Genomic DNA, 20,999 nt, shown 5'->3' with positions numbered 1-20,999 from the left:
CCTGCACCCACATGGCGCTTTATGTCCACATGTCGGGTATTTCCATACTCAGGGGAAATTGCGCTACACATTTAGTGTTTTTGTTTATCTTTTAACCCCTTGTGAAAATGAAAAAATCAAGACAAGATCAATGATTTAGTGTAAAAATTAAACATTTTTTACACTAAATGTTGGTCTAGCCTTGATTTTTTTCCTTTTCCACAAGGGGTTAAAAAAGAAAAAGTGAACACAAAACGTGTAGGGTAATTTCCCCTGAGTACGAAAATACCCCACATGTGGACATAATGTGCCATATTGGCACAGGGCAAGCCACCAAAGGGACAGAGCGCCATTTAGAGGCTGGTATGGAGGATGGAGGCCATGTCGCATTTACAAAGCTCCTGTGCTGCCAGAACAGTAGAAACCCCCCACAAGTGACCCCATTATGGAAACTACACCCCATAAGGAATCCAACAAGGGGTGCAGTGAGCATATGGACCCCACTGGTGATGGGCACTTACGTAGAACATGTGCCGAGAAAATAAAAAATACAATTTTTTTCATTTTCACGTCCCAAATGTGGCCGTCACCAGGGGGCCATATCCCCGCTGCCCCCCTTGTTAGATTCCTTATGGGGTGTAGTTTCCAGAATGGGGTCACTTGTGGGGGGTTTCTACTGTCCTGGCCGCACAGAGGCTTTGTAATTGCATCATGGCATCCTCTAATGGGAATGGCAGCCATACCTACTTAGCTGGGGAAAAGGGACAATTCTAATTTATTTGGGGGTATTAGGCCAATTATTAGTTTATAAAGTTGGAAATGACAGGTGTCCATCAAATTCAACCTGTGTTGATCCAGAGGAAGGCAAAAACCCCTCGTGAGGCAGACGACAGTAGCCTCATCACAGGGGAGAAATTCCTTCCCGACTCCATAATGGCGATCAGAATAATCCCTGGACCAACGTGACCCCTGAAATAGGAATAAGGGACAGAATTTAGATAATGTAGAACCCCAGTGACGTGTAGTGCGCCTTGGAGCGATCCAGTATGCAGAGGCCGGGGTGATCAGGACAGGTGTCACACTGGTAAATGGTGTCCTTCCTGATCCCCCTGTTACCCCACACTCTGCACTTCTTCTGGGGTCTCCTGTTTTCCAGTGTGGGGGACGTCAACTGGAAAATGTTGTCCTGGTGCGGTACGGGGTCCTTCATATCCAGAAGCGCTGGGTCCGCTCCATGGCTGCTAAATATTAGGGCTTTATTACGGCTTCTGATATTTTTGGATTGTGCCGCAAGCTACAGTAGCTCGGGCAGCGAGGGACCAGAAGAGGGGGTGCTGGTATAAATGTTATCCCCGTACACGTGGTGACCTTTATCCAGCAGTGGGAAGATCAGTTCCCGGACGATCTCCCCACTAACTCCGAGGATGGGGGGGAGGGGGCATCTGGGGGCTGGATTTGGGTGTCCCTTCCTTCATACACTGTAATGGTACATGTACACTGCGGAATGGCGAAGGATAACCCTTTGTGCATTCCGCAGCTGGCACCCGCCGGCGGACTGATGCAGGCGCGCGTCTCCGCTCGTGTCACACTCCATTCTATGCACGGGCGGATTCCGCCCTCTGTCCAAAGAATGAACGTGTTCATTCTTTGGACGGACAACGGAATCCGCCCGTGCATAGAATAGAGTCTATGACACGGGCGGAGACGCGCGCCTGCATCAGTCCGCCGGCGGGTGCCAGCTGCGGAATGCACAAAGGGTTATCCTTCGCCATTCCGCAGTGTGCACGTACCCTAAATCTGTAAGTGTACCCTGAGGTACTGTCACAGAGTGTGTAGAATTTCACGCCATACCGTGATCTCTTATTGGGACGGTACTGGCGGAAAAGACGTGTCTGGGGGGCAGCATAAGCTACGCTACCCCCAGACACGTCACTTGATGATGATGATGATGAGGATGAATGGAGGAAAGAAGGATCCCCCCCATTCATTCTCACTGGCTGTTTCGGTGTTGGAGGCAATAATAGCATATGCGTCCGACGCCGAAAACACCCTGGGGGCCATCTTTATACGGGGACTAGTATATGGGGTATGTAAATGTTTATTGTAAAACTTTATTTCATGTAGTGTAGTGTAATGTAGTGTTTTTTACGTTTTTTTGACAGTAAGAAAATAATATCCCTACGCCAAGAAAGGAGCTGCTGATAAATGCCGCACTTACATGCGGCACTTATCAGCAGACAGTGGCGGTAGGATATAGGGGGGAAAAAATGCTCCTACGCCAAAAAGGAGGAGTTGCTGATCAGTGGCGCACTTACGTGCGATGCTGATCAGTACTCAGCGGCGTTAGGGCGCAAAAAAAGTAAAAAAAAAAAAAATTGGGGGAAAAAAAAAATAAAAAATCTTTTTAACCCAAAGCAACTGATCAGTGAATGATATTCACTAATCAGCCGCTAGGGGGCAGTAGAGAGAAGATTGCCGGAGATTACCGAGGCCCGCCGAAAACGAAGACCCGAGTGTTTCCGACGCTGGACGAACGAACCCGGAAGCGACGCGAAGAAGACGCAAGGACGGCGCGGACCGCAGATCTTCGCTCCGGACGGCCAGATCAGGTGAGTATGGTACACCTGCACCACACACACCTGTTCTGCACCTCTCAGCTACCTAGCTGGGGGGTGCAGAACTCGGCAATACTGTTTTTTACAGTATGATCGCCGTGATGGGCCGGCCGGTACTGGCCGGCCTATCACGGCGATCGTGGGGGTGGCATCGGCGCCATCTTTGGTGGGGACACTTATGGCGATTGGTGCTGTCTCGGACAGCACCAATCGCCATTGCTTTCCGGGCCACCGGGTCACCGATGACCCGGAAAGCTGTTTTCAGCTGCTATATGCTGATCTGTATTGATCAGCATATAGCAGCGATCGTCGGCACGGAAGGGGTTAATCACCCCCCCCCCCGTGCCGACGAGCAGAGATGGCCTGCTATACATTATAGCAGGCCATCTTCCCCGACCGCTGTGTGTGAACACACAGCGATCGGGGAAACATCGGGCGTACCTATACGCCCGTTTGCGTTAAAGCCCACCCTGCGGGGGCGTATAGGTGCGCCCGATGTCGTTAAGGGGTTAAAATCGCTCCATTCCCAGGCTTATAGCGCTTTTATTCTTTGGTCTATGGGGCTGTGTGAGGTGTCATTTTTTGCGCCATGATGTGTTCTTTCTATCGGTACCTTGATTGCGCATATATGACTTTTTGATCGCTTTTTATTAAAATTTTTCTGGATTTGATGCAACCAAAAATGCGCAATTTTGCACTTTGGGATTTTTTTGCGCTGACGCCGTTTACCGTGCGAGATCAGGAATGTGATTAATTAATAGTTCGGGCGATTACGCACGCGGCGATACCAAACATGTTTGTTTATTTATTTATTTACTTTTATTAATAACCTGGGAAAAGGGGGGTGATTCTGACTTAGGGGAGGGGGCTTTTTATTAATAAGAACACTTTTTTTTTTACTCTTACACTTATACTAGAAGCCCCCCCTCTGGGACTTCTAGTATAAGTGCTCTGATCTCTCATAGAGATCTCTGCAGCATAGATATGCTGCAGAGATCCATGAGATCAGCACTCGTTTGCTTTCGGCTGCTGCAGCCGGAAGTAAACTAGTGCCGAGCCGGGGACGGCGCCATCTTGGAGCGGTCCCCGGCCAGCTTCAGAAACGTTATCCCGGAGGAGCGATCTCCCCACTAGACACCAGGGATGACGCTGCAAACGGTAATCGGATGCAGCTGTCAACTGTGACAGCTGCATCCGATTACTGTATTAGCGGGCACGGCGGTCCCAGGCTACAAGCGGCACCCGGGACCGCCGCGGTTCAGAGCGCGGCCCCGCTCTGAACGTCCTTAACAACCGCAGGGCGTAAATATACGCCCGCGGTCGTTAAGGGGTTAATGTGGATTTGAAGATTTCCCATTTATTAGCTGTATCCGTATGTGACAGCAGCCGCTCCCAGTCTATTGCCCTGAAGTTCTGCCCTTAACCCAGGAAAATTGGCCCTTTTAAAATTATGAGTTTTTGCCCTCCCAACATGTTTTTCTTTTCTACACTTTAAGCTAAAAGTCCCTATATTGTGGTCACTATTCCCCAGGTGTTCATGGACAGTGACCTCCCCAACCAGCTCAGCGTTGTTAGAAATAACCAGATCCAACAAGGCATCACTTCTAGTTGGCTCCTCCAGTAACTGGCCCAGAAAATTATCCCGCAGGAGGGTAAGAAATTCCCTCCCCTTTGTGGTTTTAGCTGAACCGTGACCCCAATCTATATCTGGGTAGTTGAGGTCCCCCATTACCACTACTGTCCCCTCCCGGGCAGCCCGCCCTATTTGTCTATTCAACTGACCATCTACCTCCTCAGTAATGTTGGGGGGTCTATAGATTACACCAAGAATAATTTTTTCACTCTTTACCTCCTTCTGTAGTTCTACCCACAATGCTTCCACATCATCACAATCATCCCCCACTATTGCATCTTTTACAGCCTCCAGCTCCCCCATCTTGCTGGCTAGACTTCTGGCATTAGTAACCTGTTCTTAACGAGGTGCAAAAAAGAACAGAACAAGACCAACAGACAATAGGCGGGAATTCAGAGTCAATAATATCCGAGCGGTGCAGTACAAACCCGCTCGCAGCCGCGTCCCTCTCTGCCCATGCCATAGACACCATTCTATACACGGGTGGATTCCATATTCTGCTAAAAGAATTGACATGTCGATTCTTTCGGCGGATAGCGGAATCGGCCTGCCCATAGAATGGTGTCTATGGAGCCGGCGTAAAGGCACGTGGCCGTGACTGCGTACTAGCAACGGAATCCAACGGAATTTATCTGCGCGGATTCCGTAGTGTGAACCCACCCCTGTAGAGGAGTTTTCTGCTTGAAATTCCTCATCTATTCAGCTCTGGCAGAATAGGAGCAGAATTCCAGCAGGATGCAAGCGGAATTCAAGCAGAATGCAAGCAAAATTTAAGCCCCCATTGACTTCTATAGGATTCCTCTAGTAGAATCCGCCCAAAGAATTGACGTTAATTCTTTGGGCAGAAAGCAGTTCAGAGGATCAAAATTCTGCTCGGAAATTCTGCAGTGTGAACAAGAGCCAAATCCCATTAAACACTATGGGACATTGCTCTGTACATATTTTACGGGAGGAATTTCAAGCTGAAATAAGAGCGGATTCCTCTTCAATTCCTCACCTATTCCTCAGTGTGAACCTACCCAGAGTGGCAGCTTTGCGCTTCTCAGCAATATTGAATCGAGGTCGCCCAAGAAGCACATAGAAAAACAGCCCATAAATTCCTATGCTGGGGTTATATTTAAAGAGTCACTGTCGTATTTTTTTTTTTTTTTTTTTGCAGAAATCAATAGTCCAGGCGATTTTAAGAAACTTTGTAATTGGGTTTATTAGCCAAATCTGCCATTATCTGCATGTAAAAAGCCTTTTCCCAGGTCCCCCCTCCTTCCTCTTTTTCATCCACTCTGAAAAATCTGAAAATTGTGACTTGTTGCAGGAGTCGTCCCCTGTCTGCTCTATAGAGAGGGGAGGGGGGAGGAGGAAGGAGGGAGCTAGCCGGCAGCAGAAAGCAGATAACAGAGGATTACAGGCACAGAGCTGGGTGACAGTCACCACTGACCTGTCTGAGCTCCAATTACAGGAGATATCCCGTGAGGGATTTGTAGATTAACTCTTTGTTGTCCTGTTTTGGTCTTTTCTTTAGCTCTCTCCATAGAGAACAATGAAGACAGGGGGGAGAGCTTCAAACTGCTTTTTCATGATAAAAATGCATTTTTCGGATAATAAACCCAATTACAACGTTTCTTAAAATCGCCTGGACTATTGATTTCTGCAAAAAAAAATTTCACGACAGTGGCACTTTAATTTCCAGATGGGTGTGCCCCTGGATACCAAAGACAAAGTTTCTTGTGTAAGACAAGTTTTTCTTCATCAGTTCATAGTCTCTGACCTTAAGGCCTTTCTCAAGAATTAATTTTATGTTACTTCTCAAAAGACTTGACGGTGTAGCGAGCTTGTGAGAATACAGGGCATTTCTGCACTTTAGCGGCTCGGGTCAGCCTCTCACCGTTCTCTACAACACTGATATTGAGGCTAAGCTCCAACATTGGATTTTCCCTCTCAGATTTCTTCACTTATGTCGTGAGATTTGAAGAGCCATTATAGCCATTTTTGAGGCGCTTTCAATTAAAAAATAAAAAATTAAATTTTACTTTAATAGGACTGAATTTCACATTCAAGATGAAAAAACATGCCTGATTCTGCTTTCGAAACAGCTACAATTAGTAAGGAAGGCAGAAGGCAAGAAAATTATCAAAAGCTAGTGGCTGAGTGCGACGTTACGGCAAATGAGAAGTAGAAGGAGGAGGAGAGGTTGCGGATACCCTGACAGAACCAGTGCTTGCAATCTTGGGCGGGGGTAGCAGGTAGGCCATCCCAGGGTGCGACCCAGTCCCCGTCTCCAGAGCGGTCATCCAGTGTGCAGTCAGGGAGATGTAGCGTCCCCTAAACTTTGGCGTATGGCAGCAGGCCTTAAGTAACAGAGGCTTTATTTTTTTTCCAACCTGGCGCAGAGCATTATAAAGTGTCTTGTGACAATTTTTAATTACAGAAGATATTTTTACAGCTCTGGCGTAAACAGCACAATTAAAAACTTTGACGTAAGGCAGCAGGCAATATATGAGAGGTTAATTTTTGGACAACCTAGCGCATTGCGCCATAAATTGTCCTGCCACAACTTGTCATACATGGAATTTAAAAACTTTGAAGTAAGTCAGCAGGCAATACAAAAGAGAGGTTAATTTTTGGACAACCTGGTGCATATTGCCATAAACTGTCCTGCAACACTTTAGGCCCTTGAGGTGAGCCTCCAAAAATTTATTTTAAGGCCATTAGGGAGAGCCCTACAAACATTTATTTTTAGGCCCTTGAGGTAAACCCTACAAAAATTATCTAGGCCCTTGAGGTGAGACCTACAAAAATTATTTAAGCCCCTGAGGTGAGCCCTCCAAAAATTATTTAGGCCCTTGAGGTGAACCCTACGAAAAGTATTTAGGCCCATGAAGTGAGCCCTACAAAAAGTATTTAGGCCCTAGAGGTGAGCCCTACAAAAAGTATTTAGGCCCTTATAGGGAGCCCTACAAAAATTTATTTTTAGGCCCTTGAGGTGAGCCCTACAAAACCATTTAGGCCATTGAGGTGAGCCTTACAAAAATTATTTAGACCCTTGAGGTGAGAGCTTGAGGTGATCGAATGCCTGGGAAATTGACAACTGATGGGATGAGGCAGATGATTATGAAGGCGAAGGGGCGGATGCAGGCAAAGGGGAGACGGAAGGAAAAGGCCCCAAAGTGGCTGAAGCAGAAGCAAATGTGGAGGTGTCCTGGCTGGTGGTCTGGCCTGCAATGCCAGCACACAAAACAGGGGAAGAGGCAGTGCCGACAACGCAGGGTACAGGTTGTGCTGCAGTTGCTCTCTCTCCCACTCAACCCAGTGCTTGGCTTTCAAGTGACACTGCATGCCTGTGGTGGTCAGGTTGCTCTTCTCAGAGCCCCTACTCAATTTGGAATGGCAGTGTGAAAACTGCGCTCAGTTGGTCATCCACGCACGTGTTAAAAAATCTCCACACCAAAAGAGAACGTGCCCTCAATGGGGAGCTTTGCACAACTGGCTGCTACGGGGAAGAGCTTTGGCCCTGCTGGCTCTGCCTTCTCTTATCCAAGTGTCCTCTGCCTCTGGCTATCCCTCTTGCAGTGCTGCGCAGGCCTCAACATCTCCACCGCTTTCATTGCGGACATTACCCCTGGTCAGGTCGGCAGGGCTGTTTTAATACACAGGTGGGCCCGGTGCGAAGTCCTCAAGAGTGGGCCTCCCCTCCCTTTTTGGCGCCCACACTGTATTAAGAGCCCCAATATATATGGTAGTTATCTTGTAACACTATTACCACCACATATTGCCTCAAAACTGCTCTGAACAAAACAGAAATATATCACCACTGATACCATTACATAATATCGTCACACCATGACCACTATCGCTACAACAGTTTAGCAGAGTAAAGTTACATCCAGTGACTCACAGGTTGCGTCTTCTCTGATCAGAGTCTGTCATTTTTTCTTTCTCTCTCTCCATCCTGCATGGGCCACTTTGAAGTCTTTCCCTGGCTCTGTATCCTCTCTCCAGAATCTGCCAGAGAAAAATATTAGGCTCCAACACATACAGTAGTTAGGTCCCCTGTACCCCTATATAGTAGTTACACCCCTCTGTGTCCCCATAGTTTTAGGGTGTCCCTGTGCCCCCATTTAATAATTAGTTATGCTCTGTGCCCCAGTAGTATAAAAACTAGGTCCCTTTATAATATAGGCACCTCTGTGCAGTCCCCACATAGTATCAGACCCCTGTGTGCAGCCCCAATGTAGTATAGACCGCTGTGTGCTGCCCTCAGTAGTAGAGACCACTATTTTCTGCCCCCAGTAGTAGAGACTGCTATGTGCTGCCCCTAGTAGTATATACCCTTTGTGAGCTTCCCCTAGTAGTATACAGACCCTATTGTGCTGCCCCAGTAGTATATAGACCTGTGTGCTGCCCCAGTAGTATATAGACCCCATTGTGGTGCCCCAGTAGTATATAGACCCCATTGTACTGTCCCCAGTAGTATATATCCCTTGTGTGCTTCCATACCCCTTGTGTGCTTCCTCCAGTAGTATATACCCCTTGTGGGCTGCCCCAGTATTAGATACTCCTTGTGTGCTGCCCCAGTAGTAAATAGACCCCAGTGTGTATAAATCCCTGCTGTGTGCTCCCCCCCGGTTATATAGACCCTGCTGTGTGCTCCCCCTGGTTATAAAGACCCCGCTGTGTGCTTCCCCAGTTATATAGAGCCCTGCTGTGTGCTCCCCCTCCCATATAGTATATAACATTTAAAAAAAAAACACTTGTACTCACCTGGGTCCGGGCATCTCCTCTTCTCTTCCCCTATTGTGGCTGCACTGCAGCAGTCACAAGAGGCCACAAGAGTGACTGACAGGGAGGGAGCCAATGGCGCTCATAGTTACTGTGCAAAGCGCAGCAGTGGCCCTGCAGGCCAGGCTTGTCACTACATTGTCCAGCACTTCCTCTTCCACTTCCTCACTCTGCTCCTCCTCCTTGAAAAGAGCTCCTGGGGGTGAGCAAGGGTGGCATGACTCTGTTGGTAACATTGAGCAGGTTGGAAGGAAGGAGGATCCGAGTGAGTTTCCTACAGTCCAAACTCTTGTCGAGCAATGAGACTGGACTGTGTGGATGACTTGGTGGTGGAGAATTTACTGGAAGCGTTATCTGCTATCCATTTTACCTACTGTTCCTGCTGCTCAGTCCTCAGGAGGGGTGTACCCTGCCTGCTGCTTAAATGTCCGATGGAGCCAGGGATGCTGGATGAGCGCAATGCTGGCTGCCACCGCAGCTTGGGCCACCACCAGCATTTCCATGCCCTCATCCTCATCCCTTTGTGTTAGCCTTCCGCATTTCAAAAATTTTAAACTGTACACAAAGTAATGATACATCTCTGTGCGTTTTTTTTTTTTTTAGGATTCTATCGCAGAGCGCAACAGCAATACATGACAATATAGGATTTTTTTTTCCCTTCAATATGTCGCACAGCAAACCGGCCTATTGCGACTGTTTATAAGAAGCTTTGTAGCCCTAATAACGGCTTTACTAGTCTTTCCTGCCTACAGCTTGTAGCATGTATATTCAGCTTCCTGTCTTGTATATAGTTATTGCCCTAAAAAGAGCTTTTGGGGGTCCCTCTTGGCTAAAATCTGCTACAACATAACTCTCTCTGCTCCACACAAACTCTTCCTATCTAGGTGCAAGATGGCTTCTGACAAAGAGCAAGAAATCCCAAGTTCTTATACCCCGGAGGTCGCATGAGTAAGCCAGCCAATGAATGTAGACAGTGTCCTTGCGATGCCAGCGTGCTCCTAGTCGCCCGCAACCCCCCCCCCCCCCCCCCCCCCCCTACATACTTATTGGTCCAAAAAAGACGCCAGGGAAGGTGGGAGGGGAATAGAATTTTTTCTGGGTATTTGGTCGGATGCTTGATTGATAATGAGTTTATCAAGTAGCCAAGTATTCAATCGAGTGCTACTCGCTCATCTCTAGTCAAGTATAAAGAAAAGACTGATATTACTAAATCAGTAACATGCTATGCCGATTACCTAGAGCACCATGCAATGTAGCAGGCGGATGTGATATCTGTGTCTTCTGTACATCTAGTGCTCTGCTACATCCATGCCTTCCTTATATATTGTATGATGTATGTTTCCAGACTCCCCAGTCTACTTGCAGTAAGAGATGCCTCCTTGGATACCATCGGATTCCTATAAAAGGACACCAGAAATGCTGCTACACCTGCGTCCCCTGCCCCGAGGGTCAGATCTCTAACACCACTGGTTAGTAACATGCAATGAATCACTACAAAGTAACAGCAATGAATTGAAAAATATTTTTTAATTCTGTATGTGGATATAAACATCTCATTTACAGTAAATGATGATGAGGAGAGTAAACAAAAACAAATGCCAAAAATGTACAATGACCCTTTAAAGGGAATCAATCAGTCTTGTACAAGGGATGGAGCCCTAGACCCGGACATAACACACCATACCTTTACTTTTTCAATTGGGTATTTGTACAGGTGATTAATGTAAGTGCCATAGAGGCGGAGCAGAGTCATAGCAGCACGCCTCCTCCCCCTCCTCCTGCCCAAACCACATGATTGATGTAGAGAGCTCGGCTTCCAGTATGGAGCCCTGGCTTGTCAGACCTTCCTACCACCTATCTACCTTGTACATAGCTGAGTTTCCATTCAAATGGGGGAAAAAAAATCAAAAGATAAGTACATTTACCGTCACCCGAAAGTTGGCTCTTCAATATGATGACTATACCTTTTACTGACGCCTATCCCAAGTGACTGTAAGACCTTATTCACACGTCGCATAATCTACTGATCCGTATTTCCGTACTCCAATTAGTGCACATTGATGTCTATTGGGCTATTAACACAATCAGTAGACTACAAGGACGTAAACCAATCCGAAATAAAACGGACATTTCCTCGTGCAATTAGGACATTTACGTAGAAGCAAAAGTATTTATTAGAAGCCAGCAACAGTGGTGGGTATACCCCAACAAAAAATGTCAATGTCTCAATAACTTGTAATGTGCCCGTGACCATCAATTACACCATACCAACAACATCCCAGTCGACTTATTTTACTAACTAGACACACCTGCCCACACTGTGACACCCCCACCACCCAGGGCGCATCTACGCTGGATGAGCGATCAGTGGACCTCAGTGCTGTTGATTCACTTTGAGCAGAAATGATGGCCGCCAACAGTGTTGGAGATGTCAAGGAGAGCACTATGCATCAGCCACTTTCTCACCAGACGAGCCTTTGGTAGTGGTGGTGTTACAGGGTGGGCAGGTGTGTCTAGTCAATACAGAACTACTCTACACTGTGTGAATGCTACAATGATAGGCCCATACTACGTGGATAATGTCATAAATTCAGTCATTGTGCCCCTGCAACACAGGCGTAATGATCAAGGTCACAGCATCATTAGGGAATGGCTGCTGGAGAATGGGAGACCTTAACTGGAGTGGCCTTCACTTTCCATAAAAATCTTATAGGATTACCTGAGTCGCCCTGTATAGGCTCGTAACTCTGTACCACCAGAACCACAATGACCTTGTGGCCGCACTTCATGATGTGTGTGATGCCGTACCTAAGAAGAAAATATGGCTACTTGTGACCAGCAAGATGCTTCATTGTCAAGCTGTAATTGATGCTCAAGGGCACATGACCTGACCGTAACATTTTTTGTTGAAATATATCCACCACTGTTGTTGGCTTTTATTTTTATAAATTGTTTGAGATGAAGTAATCACCATTGCTGCTTCTACTATTGAGTGAGAACGTTTTTCCAAATTTTCACCCACGCATCATATATCCGTAACTTTTTGTGAGTAGTGTAGTCTTGCCAAGTTGCCCAGATCCATATGTTTGACCATTGTTGCTGCCTCAAATACAGTAACACAAAGAGCTGAGTGGTCAATGGCTGCCAAACGATTGCCTCCACCTACCAGATGCCATTGTCACCAGATAATCCACATTAATCACTTTCCCTGTCAGTGGTTTGACATTAAAGGACAAGTGCCATGAAAAACTTTTCCCAGTAATTGAAGCACATTACAAAGTTATATAACTCTGTAATCTGCCTCCCTTCCCTGTCTTTTCCCCCCTCCACCCCCCACCAGGAAGTGTCCTAACTCAAACAGACCTAATGACTCTCGTCACCGTCACCAGGCAGCTCCTTCTTGTGAGGATGAGTCATCAGCAGGAGGGCTGGTCTAGGTCCTGTTACACCAGCCTCCCCCTCCATGTCAGGTGACTCAGCTTGCTCAGCTCCGATTGTCATTGCTTATCTTCTCTAGTGACATGACTCATTCACTCACTGAGTCCACGGCAGCAGGAGAGAGGGTATGAGGGGAGGGGGGGGGCTGCCTATGTGCCGGAGTCAGTCAGAGGGAAGATAAGCATGACGTGACAAGTGATGGCTTGCAGTTGTTCAGCCAATGGGAGCTGAGCAAGCTGAGTCACCTGACAAGGCAGGGGAGGGGGGAGGCTAGTGTAACAGGAGAAGGAGCTAAGAGAAGAGCTTGGTGACGGTGACGACAGTCATTAGGTCTGTGTGAGTTAGGACACTTCCTGGTCGGGGGTGGAGGGGGGAAAAGACAGGGAAGGGATGTAGATAAATGATTGAAGCACATTACAGAGTTATATAACTTTGTAATGTGCTTCAATTACTGGGAAAAAAGTTTTTCATGGCACTTGTCCTTTAAGGCTGAGTTTCTACATTCACTGTCAAAAATATGTCCATATTTATTAACTGATAATCCATTGCTACTGGGAAAGGATATGGGGGTCTGGTTTTAACAGCGTTCGGTAAAACAGCCTATATCATTCTTCATAATTGATTTTCAGATATGGAAAAATGTATCACGTGTCTAGAAGATGAATGGTCAAACCAGGACAGGAAGGCCTGTGTCCAGCGAGCTACTGAGTTCCTGTCACATGGAGACACGCTGAGCTTATTCCTCATTGTCTTTTCTCTGTTATTCTGTCTCCTGACTGCTGCAATATTAGGAATATTCATCAAATACAAGGACACGGCCATCGTGAAAGCCAATAACCAGACCCTCAGCTTTATACTCCTCCTCTCTCTCCTCTTATCCTTCCTCTGTCCTCTCCTATTTATCGGACATCCCTCAGAGATGTCCTGTCTCCTCCGACAAGTGGCTTTTGGGAACATTTTTACAGTCGCCGTTTCCTCAGTTTTGGCTAAAACAGTCACCGTGGTCTTGGCCTTTAGGGCCACCAAACCTGACCGGACACAGAGGAGGTGGCTCGGGAAGAATCTTGCAATATACGTTTTGTTGTTGTCTTCTTTTGGTGAGTTTTTGATCTGTGTTTTCTGGCTCATCATTTCCCCACCATTCCCAGAGTATAATACCTGGGTTGAAGTTGGAAAGATAATCCTACAATGTAATGAGGGATCTGCCATTGCTTTCTATGTGGCTATTGGTTACATTGGATTTCTGGCTGTATTGAGCTTTATTGTAGCTTTTTTAGCCAGGAACCTCCCAGACACCTTCAATGAGGCTCAGTACATCACCTTCAGCATGCTGGTCTTCTGCAGTGTGTGGATCTCCTTCATCCCGGCCTATCTCAGCACCAAGGGGAAATACATGGTGGCCGTGGAGGTCTTCGCCATTGTGACATCCAGTGCTGGACTTCTGAGCTGTATCTTCATTCCTAAATGTTACATTATCCTACTGCGACCAGAAATGAATGTAAGATGTAAGTTAAATTCTGTAGGAAAACAAAATCAAAATGAAACTAAATAAAGGTAGTTATATTGTGGCCCGTTTCCTCCTCCCCATATGTCTGTAAGTCTACAATACCGTTATTATTACCATATAAAATTAATAAAATATTTGCTTATTATGAATTGGCATTTTTTCCATTTGTGACTAGCAGGAGAATCGAAGAGGAATCCATCATAGATACAATAACCAGATGGAATCAAGGCAACCTTAGTATCCAGGCATATAGGCAGGGGCAGTGGTGTTGTGTGGGTTGCAGCATCAGGAGCAAGTTAAAGTACTGTGCAGCCCCAGCAGGTAGTTAGTCCCCACATTAAATAGATGCCCCAGTAGGTAGGTAATCCCAACCACTATTAAGTAGGTGCTTCCAGCAGGTATAGGAAGGGGGTGTCTACTTTCCAGTAGTAGGGTAATTCAGCCAAAGGGAAACTGAGAGAAAATTCCCAGGTCTGGACCCAGCTTTTCCAGGCCCTCAGAGTGGAGCGGCAGCCTTTTGAGAAGCCTAGCAAAGTGCTTCTCTAGTACTGTACATTTGCTCATTCCTAGCCACCCAAAAGGTTAATGTAGATACTGTGCGATATACACAATAAATATAAATATATACCTCTACTGTCACCTACAAAATCAGAAAAGTGCAACAGCAACCTGCAAGTGCTAGGCCTTACCATGTATACTCCCCCCATCGTATACGCAATAAAAAAAAAACAGCTTTAAAGATTTTTTTTTAAAAAAATTAGGTTCTTAACAAACCATTTGATCAAATAGAGTGTTCCATCTCACCACTCGTAGCGCGAGTCAAGTATTTTCCGATGCTCGAGTCCTCAATGAACCCCATTGAAGTCAATGGGAGACTCAAGCATTTTTTTCAGGGACTTCCTATTCAGCAGAGGGGAGGATGTCTGGTGAGCTAAAAATCTCAGAAAGTGATGGAAACACCAGAGAAATGGAACTGGCCCAGCAGGGGAGTATGAATGCATTACAGACTCCCGCTACTTTTACAGACTTACAATATTGCGCACCATCTCAAGATAAAGTCAAATTTAAAGTGGGAAAAAAGATAGATTCCTGTACATTTACTTGTAGAGAAAACAAAAAGAAAAAAATTATTTTCCTACAACCCTAAAAGCTGGCCCATTTCTAACCTTATTTCCCATCATCTCTAACCACCATAGATGCCGTAGACGAGGGGGACTGAGACTACACCCAACGCTTACTGTCATTGCATTTGTGTGACAAGGTCATCCTGTTAAAATTTTGAAGGAAAGACTTGTAGACTCCTCAAGCCAATGCATCAAGTGCAATGGCTGCCAAAAAGTGACAGGAAAGAGGGAATCTCATACACCCTTCATTATACATAAAGGAAAAAATATGTACAAGAGACTGGTGCTAGCCCTCCTTATTATTAGGGGAGAGAGGCTGGTGGTGACCCCAGTAAAAGTTTTGGGCGAGAGCCTGGTGGTGACCGGATAAAAATTGTGCCAGATGGCAGACCCCCACCCCTTGCAGTAGCCTTCTCCCTTTGGCCACACCACTGACACTTGCAGAAGGTGCTGCAGATCCCTTCCCTGCCCATTACTATGGGGGGAGCACAGGAGGGGCTTATTACTATGGGGGGAGCACAGGAGGGGCTTATTACTATGGGGGAGCACAGGAGGGGCTTATTACTATGGGGGAGCACAGGAGGGGCTTATTACTATGGGGGGAGCACAGGGGGGTTATTACTATAGGGGAGAAGAGGTGAGATTATTACTATGGGGGAGAAGAGGGGGGATTATTACTATGGGGGAGAACAGGGGGGATTATTACTATGGGGGAGCACAGGGGCACAGGGAAGCTTATTACTATAAGGGACTACACAGGTGTGATTATTACTATGGGGACTACACAGGGGGGATTAATACTATATGTGGACAAACCATGGGGGTATTTTTACTGTGGGGAGGAGCACAGGGGGGATTATTACTATAGGGGAGAGCACAGGGGGGGGGGATTATTACTATAAGGGGGCGCTTTTGGCAGGATTCGCCCTGTAGTCAAACTACCTAGAAACGGCCCTGGGGATGGAGTCACAGGACGGGTAGGTGATGGAGTCACAGGACTGGTATGAGCAGACCCCGACTGTAAAGTCTGGGTCTATGCCCAAATCAACGTGTTCAAGTACTCGGACTCAAACACAGATAATGCCACCAAAATCCGTATTGGGGTCCAATGTTTGGGCTGTTAGTAAAGTTTGTTGAAAGGCTTCTGAGCGGCCAATCAGTAAACATTATTTGTCTGGGCAATGCAGAGCAATCACAGCTCCCACTACCAATCTGCTGCTGCTTAGTGTAGGGAGAGGGAGCTGCTGCTAGGCAGGACAGACAGGCAGGAAAATTTAACTAAAGGCCCTTTTCAGACCAACAGTGTGTGGCTAATAAATACAAGTGTTGGGCCAGTTTGGCCATTGGTTTATGACTCATATATACAAGTGTTGCTGGAGTTAGTTGCTCCTGCTGTAGGGTGTGGAGAGGAGTGGGTGGACGATGATGGGGGGGTGCTCATGAGCCAGTGCCTAAGCTGATATTGCCCACCACACCAAGTGATTAAGCACCCCGAAGCCAGTTCAGAGGGGCCTGGCATTTCTACTGCCAAAGTGCTAAGGACACTGGGTGGTTTACGCAATGTGACACAAGGGCCTCAAGCGTAAATATAAATAACCTCAGCACCACCTGCAGGATAAGGCACCTAAATGCAAAGTGTGGTGTCCCACCACGGGTGTTGCTTGTGTATACACTCCTCACAAAAGCCTGTACTCTAAGTAAAAGTGGTGATGAAGTAGTACCTAAGTTTTGCCACTAGATGTTGCTAGTATGTATGTCTTGTACCTATGTATTGCACAGCTGTAGTACTCAAGGGGTTATTGTTGTTTGTGATTTGTGCACCAATAAGAGCTCTTCTCTCTTCTCTATCTCTATTCTGCTTCTTCTTTTGCACTTTCTTCTCCCCCACTGACAGCAGGTATTACATACCCTGGAGGAGGTTGTCATATGAGGAGAGGAAGTGTAGTCTCACTTAGTTAGTCTTACTCCGGTTCCCATACAGAAAGGACGCAAGCCAGAACGGTCCCTACAGCAGTCACGTTGGGCCCTGGCTTATGGCAGGTCCCCTGTTAGAGGACAAGTCCAGTGTAGTCTAGTCTACAGACACACAAGATGCATGGACACTCTTTTCTTAAAAGCAGCACTTATACACACTATGCAGTGCTAAACACTAACAGAGGGGACAAAGTCAGAGATCATCCCAGCCCACGCCGAGAACAGGTCTAAAGGTGCAGGACAGTGTCCTGAAGCAAGAGGAACTGATATGGATAGAGCAAAGTTGCTAGAAGTCTATGTGTAACCAGGAAACCTTGGCCACTCTGCTCAACCCAGGTAACAAGGTCAGGGGAAAAGGGTATAGCCAGCCTCACTAAAATAAAAGCAGGTGTGCCTCCATACCTTTGTGCCGAACTGGCACTGGTATCAACCTAACATCTGGCTGAGCTATATTCGGACCAACCACCACAGTAGTGGCGTCACACAGTACCACCTAGCAAGTGACTGGTCGAGCCTCACAACAGTGCACCACAAAAGCCTGATCTGCAGTGGATCAGACACCAGAAAAGCCTGCAAACATCTAAAGGCTTCCTCTGCTCCCTCCTCTGCTTCTGTTCTCTCTTAATCCCTCTCACTGTGACAGGGCCACCTGTCTTCCCAATATCGCAGGAGTACCACCAGCACCAGTATCACCAGCCATGTCCACACCAGAAAGGTGTTCAACTTTCCATCCCCCAAACCCTTGAGAGGAAGTGTAAATGGTGGGAACAGATGGTGGGAACCAGGCAAAACTTTCAAAAATGGATGGCGCGACCGGGATGTACACGCCAGTGCCGATCAGGTAGTGTGAACATTTTTTTTTCAGTAAGCCAATTGGTGCGTTCGCTTTAATATTCATGTCTTCCATTAAGGTAAGGACAATTCTAAAGTTTCCCTCAGCTGTTATTCTAGTACTTTGTCTTGCTTGGATAGGAAGTCAAGTCCTAGTTATAGTCCTATTGGGTTAAAGGGGTTGTCCGGCAAAAAAAATTATTCACAGAATAACACACATTACAAAGTTATACAACTTTGTAATGTATGTTATGTCTGTGAATGGCCCCCTTCCCCGTGTTTCCCCCCACCCACGCTAGACCCGGAAGTGTGGTGCATTATACTCACCGCATGTCGTGTCGTCCACGGTCTCCGATCGTCAGCAGTGACGTCTTCTTCGGGAGCTTGGCGGATCTTCCCGAGTGCCGGCCACCCTCTGCAGCGTCATCCGAAGCTCAGCCGCGATTGGCTGAGCATAACTGTGCTCAGCCAATCGCGGCTGAGCTTCGGATGACGCTGCAGAGGGCGGCCGGCACTCGGGAAGATCCGCCAAGCTCCCGAAGAAGACGTCACTGCTGACGATCGGAGACCGTGGTCGGCACGCGACAGGTAATGTATAGCGCACCACACTTCCGGGTACACGGGTGGGGGTGGTGGGACACGGGGAAGGGGGCCATTCACAGACATAACATACATTACAAAGTTGTATAACTTTGTAATGTGTGTTATTCTGTGAATAATTTTTTTTCGCTGGACAACCCCTTTAATATAGAGGAAGGCAGAAAATCCTTATAAATCGAGGGCCAATTGCCCCATAAAAAGTGTCACCAGAATATACAAGAATCCTGGGTGGAGTTGATAGAAACATGTCATTTGTCCTATACGCTTCTGCGCAGATATGAAAAGGTGTCCAAGTGTTCTGAGGATCAATGGTGGAATGAGTGATGAGACGTCTGTATCTCCAGAAGAAGGTAGTTCCTGTCCTATGAGGACGCCTGAGGTCATCACTTGTTGTTATGGCTGTGCTCCTCTGTCTTCTCTTATATTGGAGATATTCATCACATACAAGGACACGGCCATTGTGAAAGCCAATAACTAGCCCCTCAGCTTTATATTCCTCCTCTCGCTCCTCTTATCCTTCCTCTGTCCCCTCTTAGTCATCGGACGTCCCTCAGAGATGTCCTGTCTCCTGTTTAGGTCAAAATATTAACCATGGTCTTGGCCTACAAAGCCACCAAACCTGACACGAGACTAATGACCCTCTTCTCTAGCCGTTGGGGTTAGGATCTCTGTGTTTTAGTTGTTATTCTCTCCACCAATCCTACATTATAATATGAAGATCAAAGCGGGGAAGATAATCCTCCAATGAAATGAGGGATTTCTTGCAGCATTGTTAGCCAGGAAGCTCGCAGACACCTTCAATGAGGCTCAGTACATCACTTTCAGCATGCTGGTCTTCTGCAGTGTGTGGATCTCCTTCATCCCGGCCTATCTCAGCACCAAGTGGAAATACATGGTGACCATGGAGGTCTTCTCTATTGAGGGAACCTAGCAGCAGATAAGGCGATCCTAATAGTGTAGTGTTTTGTCTTCTCACACTTTGGTAAAAGTGTCTCACTCTAGTGTCATAGGATAGGAGGCTGCTGTTCCTTACTCCAACCACTAGATGTCACACTCTAATGGCACAGCTACAGCTAACACAAGGTCTAGCTACACATACACTGCCCTTTTACAGTAACTACTTCCCTTTCGTTGTTAGTTAGTTCCTGGCTACAGGCCAGGCAGCTAGGCAAACCAGAGACAAGGGAGTCTCCCCCCCCCTTGCCTACACCATGGACTTCAGCGCTAAAACAAGACAGTCAACCACCTTAGAGAAAGGGACAGATAACTCAAGACTGGTCCTGCAGTAGAGCACAGTGCCAGAAAGCCGCTCTCTACTGACAGATGCTCAGCTTTGTAGGAAGGACACTACAAGCCAGCTCCACCCAGAGCAGAGACCTGGGACTCGTACTACCCCAGAGGACGGCTCACCCGACACTGCGGGATAGAAGGCGGTTTGGTGAGATAACTGGACTCATCCATACGTGAGTATGAGGATTTCTTCAAACACTACACAGACACTTCACCACATCCCAGCAGAGCACATAGTACATTTGGCAAGGTCCCTCCTACCCGGTCCCTGACACCTGTTACCTTACTTCTTCTATCAATTCACCTGATTTACCTGTTGGGATTCTATTACTGACTATTTTTGCACTAAGTACTTGAGCACTGTATGTAAGTTATTGCTCCTCTGCATTTACTGGACTCCTATTGAGCCTCTGGCTGGAGCCAGCGCTACGTGACGTCTATGCCACAAACCTACAGGGAATTGCCCCAAACCGTGTCTTCTAAGTAATCTTATTCATCAGGAGGAGCCAGTAAAGCCTGTATCTTCAGAGTAACAACCTTCGATATCGAGCCTAGTCCTAAGTCTAGATCCCATACACACCTGCTGCTGACCTCTTCTCATACACAGCATTAGAAATACTATGGCTGACAACCTGGACACGGCTTCTTCCTGGCTCTGGATTGTCAGTATTAAACTCCGGACCCCGCACTGCTAAATAAGACCAGGGGATTCTTATTCTGGGAATATTAATGTAGGTCACGTCAAGGGGCACAGTGAGCCCCAGCTATACCTTAGCCCACCTGACAGGCTGCTCTAAATGGCAGACCCCAACTGGGCTGCTAAGTGCTGGGGTCGTAAGATGGTAGAATAGTCAGGGAGTGAGAAATACTATACTATTGTCCGGCCACAAATCAGAACACAAAGGGAAAACCGGAAAACACGCCACAGTGCACAAAACAGAATCAGAAAGCAGAGAGGGTACTGTAAGGCAAGCCGAGATCAGGAACACAGTCAGGTACGTTTCTCGGCATTATAGTAGGATATCAGTTTCTTTACGATTTCCCTGTTCTTGCCTCCACATGGTCTTGGTGCTGATGATCTATTACTCAGGTCTACAAAGATATAAAGTAAAATGTTCACCAGCTGGGTAAATAGTGCAGGTACGGATTCATAAAGGTTTGTATTGTAGTTATATACAATGACCACCAGATGGCAGCAGAGTCCTGGTGCAGTGGACTTTATGAAGGTTTAT

General features: G+C 46.8%; 1 protein-coding gene across 1 annotated transcript in view; it reads left to right on the top strand.

Moving 5' to 3' along the window:
* LOC138795338 (vomeronasal type-2 receptor 26-like) overlaps positions 1-19,408 on the top strand; it is a 38,084-nt gene extending 18,676 nt beyond the window's left edge. Inside the window, exons 6-9 of the mRNA XM_069974327.1 lie at positions 10,349-10,472; positions 13,071-13,946; positions 18,753-18,827; positions 19,245-19,408. Coding sequence (XP_069830428.1) covers positions 10,349-10,472; positions 13,071-13,946; positions 18,753-18,827; positions 19,245-19,408 — 1,239 coding nt within the window. The remainder of the gene's footprint in view (positions 1-10,348; positions 10,473-13,070; positions 13,947-18,752; positions 18,828-19,244) is intronic.
* Positions 19,409-20,999: the final 1,591 nt, after the last annotated feature.

This window comes from Dendropsophus ebraccatus, chromosome 6 (genome assembly GCF_027789765.1).
Source record: "Dendropsophus ebraccatus isolate aDenEbr1 chromosome 6, aDenEbr1.pat, whole genome shotgun sequence".
NCBI classification, from domain to species: Eukaryota; Metazoa; Chordata; class Amphibia; order Anura; family Hylidae; genus Dendropsophus; species Dendropsophus ebraccatus.
This window is presented reverse-complemented; position numbering and strand designations above follow the sequence as displayed.